Genomic DNA, 10,055 nt, shown 5'->3' with positions numbered 1-10,055 from the left:
ACGGGACCGCTGTAGTGCATAATCGTCTGTGCTCTGTCGCAGCACCCACTACCGAGTTCCAAACTGCCTCGAAGCAGCGTCAGCACAAGAACTGTTCATTCAAATGCTAGCTATTAAAATCAGACCCAATAACAACAACAGAGGATTAGAAATCCAAGGCTTTAAAACAAAGATGTCCATGTATGCCAATGACAAGTTTTATATTACGTCAGCAAGCTAGATCCCTGCAATGTCTCATTGAAGATCTAGATAACATTTCTGTATTCTCTGGACTAAAACCTAATTATGATAAGTGTACAATATTACGTATTGGATCTTTAAAAAATAACACTTTTACATTACCCTGCAGTTTACCTATAAAATGGGCTGATGGTGAAGTAGACATACTCGGTATTCATATCACAAAAGATATAAATAAGCTCTCCACAATGAATTTCAATAGAAAAATTGTAAAAATATACAAGATCCTACAACCATGGAGAGGTAAATACCTGTCTATTTATGGAAAAAATGCCCTGATTAACTCCTTAGTCATATCTCAGTTTACTCACTTACTTATGGCACTGCCTGCTCCTGATGATTCGTTTTTGAAATCATATGAGCAAACAATGTCGTTTTATCTGGGATGCTAAACCAGACAATTTATATAATGAATATGAATTGGGTGGGTTGAGATTATTTAAATATAAAAGCACTAAACCTCTCAAAGCGTCACTCAAAGTTTTATTTGTGCCCTAAATGGTTCTCAAGTAGATTACAAAAAATAGCTCATCCATTGTTTAAAAATGGCCTTATTGCCATGTGTCATTTTCAATTAATTGAAAATTATACTTTTTTTCAAACAAGCACTGCAGAGATGGCTTCAATTTCATCCCATTGAAAAGATGGAACAAATATTATGGCTGAACTCAAATGTGCTGGTTGATAAAATACCTGTATTTATGGGAAAGATGTTTGAAAATAGTATTTTGTTCTTAAATGATAATGTAAATTGGAATGGTGGAGTTATCAGAATTGTACAGGAAGGTCTGCTCAATCCAAGAGTACAACCAATTGATTACAGCATTACCCCAAAAATGGAGGCAGGTGACAGCGGGAGGAGGTAGGGAACTGGTCTGTCTGCCCTATATAAAGGCTCAAAACTGGCAGAGGAATAAAAATAGCATAAATAGGAAAGTATACCAGTTTCATTTGAGGACCAGGATGTTGACAACTGTGCCATACAGATTGCAAAACAGTTGGGAAGATTTTTGAAGTACTGATTCCATGGTGCAGGGTGTATGAGTTTATATATAAAACGCAAGATTCAGGACTTCGTGCTTTTCAGCTAAAATTATTATATAGAATTCCTGTGGCATAAAATCATCGATGCGCTGCAGATTTTGTTGTGAGGATACAGAATCAATAGACCATTTATTTTGGTATTGCCTTCATGTAGCCGGTTTCTGGTCCCAGGTTCAGGAATGGCTGAAAATGCATAGCATTGATCTAAAATTGACCCTAGAAATAGTACTGTTAGGAGATCTGGTGAGACCGGGTCAGTCAATTACTAATACTCTTAGTAACAATATTTATCTTCAACTTGCAGTCTGTGGATTTGATTAGATAGATTGAAATTGTACATTAAACATCACAGAATAGTTGAAAGATGTGGGTGGCCAGCAGAGATCAATGGGATGGGTTGGGATGTGGAATTGGAGACAAGTGGGAGTGGAGTTGCTGTGTGGGAGATAAAAGGTTTTAAAAAGTACATTTTAATGACACTGAGGGGCAGTGTTTTTACAGCCTCAGGTTTGCCTGAGGCTGATGTCGTGCAGGTGTTTGTACACATGCATATACACACTCATTCAAATAAACACATACAAGAACACACACATACATGTAATAGTGCCAGACATGCACACAAACATACAGTTAGCATTGCTGTTATGATTTTAGTTGTCCTTGATGTCCTATTTTTAACATGTATTTTGTTTTTAAAAAATGTGCATGTTTTCATTTTTTCTCTTCAGTGCATTGGTGGTTTCTTGGGGGAATGGAATTCATTTAATTTTTCTTGGGGGGGCTGTGGGAGGGGTCTTGAATGGTTGAGGGACAGCTATTGGGGAACTTTGGAGGGTTCGGGTTCATGTTTTTTGGCCTGGTGGTAGATCTGTCAATGTGCCCTTGAGCAGGGCATTGACCCTGGATGCTTCTGTGTGTCGCTATGAATGGGAATCTGTTGGATGACTGGTATGAAATGGTTTGTCAAGATCGGTGTGGAAGAACTTGACCGGCTTGCACAGAGCCCTGACCTCAACGCCATTGAACACCTTAGGGATGAATTGGAACACTGACTGCGGTTCAGGCCTAATTGCCCAACATCAGTGTCCGACCTCATTAATGCTAAATTAGACTGCAGTAATGTTCCGACATCTAGTGGAAATCCTTCCCAGAAGAGTGGAGGCTGTTAGAGCAGCAAAGGGGGGGGACCATCTCCATGTTAATACCCATGATTTTGTAATGAGATGTTCAACGAGCACGTGGGGTAATGAGTAAGATTCTGCGTTTTCACATGCAAAAGTGATTGCTTTATCCACCTTCCCAATGAAAACTAGTTTGAAAAATCATTACACGCAACCCGCAAGATCCCCAGTTCAACTCCCGGTTGCTACCTTTTGTTTTCCAAACTAATTACATCTAATCACGTTCTAATTGACTGAGCAGCTTTAATGTTTGACATTGGTGCCCTTCCCCCTGTTGGCACTGTGGACTAGTCCCTATCCCAGTGCCTAGGTCACGTTTGAATGTTGTTGGTGCCCTTTATCAAAATAAAGGTAACCTTCAATGTTACTGTCGACTAAAGGCAATTACTCCAACGTTCGTAGAGAACCCATTCACCATAAACCCTGCCAATTTCAACTCTGCTCAAACATGAAGTATGCTCATAACATTTGAACATCATGTTACAGAGTAACACAGGGGATATTTAACTACATAAACAAATTGTATACCTTGATAAACTGATAGTTGATCACATCTATTTTAAACAACTTATTTTACTAAAAACTTTCATACCCGCAAAACTGCATTTCGAGTGGCCTAGGGTGGCGTAGCAGTCTAAACCAGAGACTGAAGAGGAAACAAGACAACCCACTTTTTTTTTTATTGTTCAATTGAAGTCAAACTAAGCAGACCAGATGCTACTGCATTGTTGACTATGGGAGAGCCACACTGTTAAGCAGACAGGAACACTTTTTGTCCCAAATGGTAAGCAGCCTGAGTGAACAATCTTTGGTCTAAACTGCTGCCTCCGTTGCAGCATGTGTTTGAATCCGGCCCATTGTTATTTCAGCAGAACTCATTCACCCGTCTCCCCTCGATCCAAAAGAGCATAAAATACCAAAATATACCTTTAAAACTGCAGTTGGCATCCCAGGTAGGATTGTGGAAACCACAATGTTGCAATCAACTAAAGGCTCGATTCAATCCGTAGCGCGGAATATGACATTTAAAAGGCAATGTTCCCATGTACGCGGGACTGCATCCACTCACAGTAAACGCTGCATGTTGCCTCAATTGGAAATGATCTCTACATTTCAACTGCGGTATATCGCCGATCTTAAGCGCTATGGATTGAATCGAGCCCTAAGATGAAATGAGTCCAAAGACAATCTTTGGGTCAGTCACTTGCTGACCACACCGCTTGCGTTGCAAAATAAATGTACACGTTAATCAATCATTTCATCCAAACTGTTCACGAGCATCGGCGCAGCTAGGCACTAAAATATAACCATTATATAACTATTTTTGACACGTGACGCGCTGCAAGTCCCACCTCTCCCATCTCCTCATTGGTTTTTAGGAGCATATACCCATGTGAGTGAGTGAAAGCTGAACTGAGGTCCACACCAGTCCAGTTGGTGGTGGTAATGCACCTTAAAGTTGGTGGCCAACCACCATATAAAGTCCACAGAAGACTGAAGGAGAGATTACTTAACCAGGTTTCCCCTTTTATCTGGATCGTGTGTGACTCAATGGGTCAGAATTCTACTAAGATCCAGGGAAAAAAAGGATCTTGTGCTTTTCAGGTAAAATAACAACCCAATGTTTAATTACATCCCAGGACAAATCAGCTAGCAATAGCAAGGTAGCTAAATGTCCATAAATGTTTCGACCTGTCCCCAAATTAATAGTTGGTTCAGACTTCGTTTAGATATTTTAACCTGCGTCTCCTTATGGCGTCTGGTGTGGATGAAAAAAATCAACATACGCATGCCCGGTGTAGTCAGCATGTCAATTCTACCTGCACCTGTACAACATGCCTTCAATACTGACACTGACTGGATCCTCTCCCAATACAAACAGGTTCAAGGAAACTTGAACACTCCTTAGCATGGACAACCTGTTAGCCTTTGTATAGTGCATTGGGTTAAAGTCTTGAGACATGGTCACTTATTTGACCAATGCTCCCATGAACCCACGATGGCTTTCACTCAATTTATGTTAAAGTTCAGGTGACCACTCATGGTTGTTGAGATGAAGCTGAAACCGCTGTGGTCGGAGCAGCAGGTTCATGGTCTCCTCTGTGGGACAGGGAGGATCACGTTGTTCTTTGGAAGCGCAGAACAGACAGGCTCTCTGGACCAGTTCGTCGGGACAGACAAGGCGCCCCCTGCAGGCCAAACTTCCTCAGCAGAGTGGTGATCTCCTCTGGTGGAAGAAAGAGGTTACAGTAGGGTAGTGTTCATTAGGTATCAAATGGAAGCAAACAAACTGAAACAGGGAGGAACTGTCTTTTTTGTTGTTGCAAAGACCAAGGTTGTGGTAATTAAATGTTAATGATCCCACCTACATACTTCAGTCTGTCACTCATTCTACACAAATGACAAAACATTCCAAGGAGTGGTATTCTAACCCTGGACCTAAACAAGCTATACAGGGTAGACTGCTTATTTCACAAAGATAGTAAAAAATGCATCAGTGCCAAATAACATCAGGCCGGCCGTATGTCATTTATCAATGTAGACTGAGTAAATATAAACCAAGAAGTCAAAAGAGAATGGAAGTGGGAGGCTCACCTGGGTTGTTCTCTGCCACAGTGACCAGGTAAAACAATCCCTGATTGGACAGTAGCTTTGGAAGCAGCGGGAAGAACCTGTCCATCACCTCTCGGCCCCACCTCCCACCAGCCCAGGCTGCCTCGATGCCCTGGCTACCCACCTGACAAAACATACACGCACTTTGTTGCGGTATACAAACACGCATACTATAAAACACAATTCCGTCACTGTGGTACGGAGAACAACCAAACACTAGTTTAGTTTTCTACCTCTTCTGATGGTGTGACGACATAAGGAGGGTTGAATAAAAGAACGTCCACTTTTCCACACAACCGTGGCAAGAGAGAGTCCACCTAAAACAGAGAAGGACAGATGTGAAGTTGGGGTGAACAAATGGAAAGGAAGTGTGTGGGTCTTTCTCATCAGACCTGTGTGTGCCTGGTTCAAATGTTTAAGATGCGAGTGCATCGGTCTGCGGGGCCCCAAACTGTTCCAAATGTAGCATGCATCGGTCAGAATATCAATTCAAACGGTATGAATCGCCGGTTAACTTATTTTTACCTTCTGACAATACCTCTCGTCCTCTCCTTCAGTGTGGAACAAAGCATGTAACTGTGTTGACAGTTCCACAAGTCATTTTTGCATGGCGCACAACAGGCAATACGAGTAGCCTAGTCAAACTGCACATTGTGTGCTGCTTCACACGCTGTCCAACGAGAGGTAGGCTGCGCATCACCTTCAGCATTCAAATGTTTGGAAAAATAGCTTGCGCAACATCAGGCTTTATTAGTTGAGCAACGACAATAATAAAGCAAATTACATTGGTTATCAAATGCGCTGTTCAAAATTGTTTTACCGGAATAAAGTCGCCTAAGCAATCGCCTGAGACACGACTCATCTGGATATATAGCCTACCTGCTGATCTGGATATATAGCCTACCTGCTGATCTGGATATATAGCCTACCTGCTGCTTAGGCTACATTATATTTTATTTAGATTATTCAGGTTCACCATCAGCAATAGTTTAGATAGTTTTGCTTTTAACAATCAGTGTACAGTGGGTATTCAGACCACTTTCCTTTTTCCACATTTTGTTACATTACAACATTATTCTAAAACGGATTAAATAAAATGTTTTCATCAATCTACCCCATAATGACAACATAATGCCCCATAATGACAAAGCAAAAAACAGGTTTAGACATTTTTGCTAATTTATAACAATTTTAAAACATACCTTAGTTTCATAAGTATTCAGACCCTTTGCTATGAGACTCAACATAGTCAGCAGCAGCAGGCCCAGGGCCTAAAATGTACATGTTGGTCCACCAGCAAATGTGACAGGTAGATTTAAAAATCTACCAGCACCTCTCAGATTTTTTACCAACCAAAATTGGTAAATTTTAGTTTTTTTCTCAGAAAAATTACACCAACAAAACACCAAAAAAACTGACGAGCATGCTTTGTAATGTTTCTAAAACAAAAGTTTTACTAGTAAGAAGTAATGTGGTATATTGTTTAATTTCATTGCATTTTTTGTGACCAGAGTCTTTAAACCAAAACATCACAGATGAGACAAATTTTCACCTGCCCCTTTAAGGGCTATGAGGTTACTGTGGTCTCAAGTCTGTGCCTGTGAGATTGAGTCTGACTAGTAGGAGCATCGTCTTCCCTCAGCAAGCAGTTGAAACAAAACAAAAAAGCTAAAATTGCCCCCATTTGTCTGATAGTGGGGTGGTAGATGTCCAGTTTCCCTTATGGCTCAGCTCAGGCACCTACATCAGAGATGAAGAGGTCCAACTCAGTGGAAAATCTGTTTCCCTCCAGCAGGTGGTGTTTTGTATGGGGGTCAATGAGTGTCAAATTTGGTCAACCCCAAAATATATGGCTTATTCGATCAAATAGAAGTTTCGCAATGCTTAAGTTGTTACGAGTGTATTGATATAAGTAGGTCACGTGAAATCCTGGCAACTTTGACAAAGAACACTTTATATCAGAGTTGTCTCAAGATGGCTATGCATATTCATGACATGAATTCATAGCATCTCTCTCCATTGAATACAGATGGTTGACTTCAACAACCCTCATCGAATATTCAAAAACTGATTACAATAATGAGATGTATCCACCAATCCAAAGAAAGGATAGGCGGGAGCTAGACAGCCCGCCATGCCGCTTCGTGGACAACGACTCCCATTGTTAGGGTGAATGGCATCAAACCTAATCGCATTCATTCGTTCCTCTAATCAAACCGAATCGCTTCAAACCAAAACGCATCATTCCTGTATCGTATCCCATGTATCTAGCTACGTATCGAATACTCTTGACAGAGAAAGATGCACATCCCTAGTGTGTGTGTCTCACCAAGTCAGTGATGATGGGTTGCAGACTAACGCCGTTACAGCGAGACGTCTCCAGAGTGCATTGGGCTGCTGCGGGGTTCACGTCAGTACAGCTGGGGAGGACACACACACACAATAAGTCAAACACATCAGTTAAAACACACATACGAGTCACAAGCCCTCTAGACAGTTATTTTTACAAAACGTCCTAAACACAGATATAGGCATGTTACTAAAGCACATCCTAACAAACACAGTCAGTCTCTCACACACACCCCTACTCACAGGTATAGAGCTGTAGGTCCAATCACGGATGCCAGAAAGGCGGACACCACCCCAGAGCCACTGCCCACCTCTAGACACACAGAGGGGCTGGAGAAGAGGGTCAAAGGTCAGGAACGGTATTGTTGACCAGTAACAGTTATCAGGGTGGTGTTCATTAGGGCACGCAACAGAAAACCTTTAAAGACGTTTTGCAACAGAAAGCAAAAATTCTTATTGGACCAGTCCAGGGAGTTCCTCCCTTTTCAGTCTGTTTTCTTCTGTTTGGTACCTAATGAACACAACCAAGGGTCATTTTCACTAGATACCAAACGGATCAAAACGGGGCCGGGCTACCTGAACTTGTCCAATAAGAAACTCTCGTTTTTGTTGCGAAATCTTTTGCTACATAAGCACTAATGAATACAACCCAGGTGTTGTGACAAGCTGCTCACCTAATTTTCTTCAGTCTGTCAGCATCCTGCTCAAGGGCATCTATCAAGAGGAAGGAGTCCTCGGCTGGCTCGTACACGTCAGTGAAAGGCCCGCGGCCCGCATGGGAGTACAATGGGGTGGGAAAGGACATCTGGCCCACTGACTTACACACAAAGGACGTCAGGCAGGGGACAGTGATGTGCTCGACTAGAAGCTGTACAGAGATGGACACACACAGAACTATTAGGTAAATGTGTGTCATCCTAAGGTTGATACAAAGTGCTGGAACTCTGAGACAGGATAGATTTCAGACAACTTGGTAGAGGTCAAGGGGTTATTGGATGGTCATAGGAAGAAATAACTGCACTAAATGAACCCAAACAGCGCCTTGGGTGGCCATATTTCTGAGACCACTGGCCAATGGCATAAATGTTTTTTAGGAAACACACCAATGACTGGGTTCAACAGAAGTTTGTAACATTTCATGAAGCTGTTAAAAATTCATGACAGTATATTCACATATGTTCGACATTTTAACAAGCAGTGTTTTAACTGCACCAAACGCCTGCAGCCATGTAAAAGTGTGGAAAAACAAAAGGATTAGAAAAGTATATTTTCTGGGTGCCATTTACGATGTCTGATGACCATTATACACTCATAAACAACTTTCACGTTCATAAACTGCTAAGCACGATGCTGTGGTGCATGGACCTATATAAGTAGCTGTGGGGCATAGACCTACACTGAACAAAAATATAAACAACACGCAACAATTTAATAAAAATTTCCCCATAGGGATGAAGAACCCAGAAGTAATTAGGACTACGAGCTGGTGAGCTCTATACCACAAATAGAACAATGAGACATTTCACCGCTTGGCGTTTCCACTCACTACCATCGATTAAACATTTGATCTCAATACGGTTTCTGTCCCCAAAACTAAAATATGCTATGAACTGAGTGGACTAAGTTTTGTAAACGTCATACCTTTGTAAACGTTTTAAATTCGCGTTGTTTAAAAAGGAGCGCAAAGGCGAATTGTGTTATTGCACACATGTACTTCACATTGTAGGTGTTCTCTAACGGAAAAATGCAGATGTGTGCATGAATGCGCCAATAGGATCCTACTCCAGTTTGGCCCACTGCCTCATTTCTTCCCATTGGAAACAGTTTGGTGTATGTCTTGGTTAAATTATAAAAAATATGTCTATACCGGTGTTATTGGTGCGTTCAAGACAACTCGGAACTCGGAACAATACGACATACAATTATGACTCAGTGATCTTCAGGTCGGAAAGTCGGCAGTTCAAAAGATTTCCCCCAGTTGTCTCTCGTTTTTTCCCGATTTCCCAGTTGTCGTGAACGCTCGGAAGACGGAGTTTCAGAGTTGTTCTGAACACAGCATTAGTCGGCGTAGACCAATTTGATGATGAGAGCTGAATTACCCGTTAGCTAGCTAGGTTGCGAGAATGAGTTTTTCAAATATATTGCATTTTCACTATGTAATGCATGTACATGCCAAATTCAACGACACTAAGTGACAATGTTAGATCAAATGTTTATTGTTAGATTACATAGCTGCAAGTTACATTTACCTGAAGCTTTTGGTATGATACGTTTGTTTGAAGCCGATGAAGAGGCACACGTGTAACTAACTAGATGTTTTTCCTGGTTCCGGTTGTTGCAGTGCATTGTGGGAATTGTCGTTCTGATTAGCACACTGTTGCAACAATAATGATGGGAGATTCAGAACGGTCGTGGCATTGGAGTTCGATGCGCCAAGAGTCTGTGTTATTAGTACATAAAAACATTGTGCTAATTTGTACATATAGTACATCATTAATGATAGACTGTGTCGATGGAAGATTTTTAAAAATAAGTGAACTGTAAGATTAGAATGAGTCAACTAACAGTACTGATGGACATCAGCAGAAGCCGTGTATATATCAAGTCTGCGTGTCATATGGCCATTAT

At 41.4% G+C, this 10,055-nt stretch overlaps 1 protein-coding gene across 1 annotated transcript; it reads right to left on the bottom strand.

Moving 5' to 3' along the window:
• Positions 1-3,128: 3,128 nt before the first annotated feature.
• On the bottom strand, positions 3,129-9,815 carry n6amt1 (N-6 adenine-specific DNA methyltransferase 1). Its single transcript, XM_071387797.1, has 7 exons — positions 9,677-9,815; positions 8,102-8,295; positions 7,671-7,757; positions 7,408-7,498; positions 5,312-5,395; positions 5,061-5,202; positions 3,129-4,692 (listed from the first exon to the last, which is right to left on the bottom strand). Exons 2-7 carry the CDS (start codon positions 8,230-8,232, stop codon positions 4,583-4,585), a joined length of 645 nt encoding a protein of 214 aa, XP_071243898.1. The 5' UTR covers positions 8,233-8,295; positions 9,677-9,815; the 3' UTR covers positions 3,129-4,582.
• Positions 9,816-10,055: the final 240 nt, after the last annotated feature.

This window comes from Salvelinus alpinus, chromosome 38 (genome assembly GCF_045679555.1).
Source record: "Salvelinus alpinus chromosome 38, SLU_Salpinus.1, whole genome shotgun sequence".
NCBI classification, from domain to species: Eukaryota; Metazoa; Chordata; class Actinopteri; order Salmoniformes; family Salmonidae; genus Salvelinus; species Salvelinus alpinus.
Note: the sequence above shows the minus strand (reverse complement) of the source record. Positions and strands in the feature narration are given on the sequence as shown.

Excerpts from the sequence above, each read along its gene's own strand:
- n6amt1 (XM_071387797.1), bottom strand. The coding sequence starts at position 8,232 with ATGTCCTTTCCCACCCCATTGTACTCCCATGCGGGCCGCGGGCCTTTC. Across the intron at positions 7,758-8,101 it reads GACAGACTGAAGAAAATTAG|CCCCTCTGTGTGTCTAGAGG; the intron begins GTGAGCAGCTTG and ends CCTCTTCTCCAG. Across the intron at positions 5,396-7,407 it reads AACCCATCATCACTGACTTG|GTGGACTCTCTCTTGCCACG; the intron begins GTGAGACACACA and ends TCTCTGTTTTAG.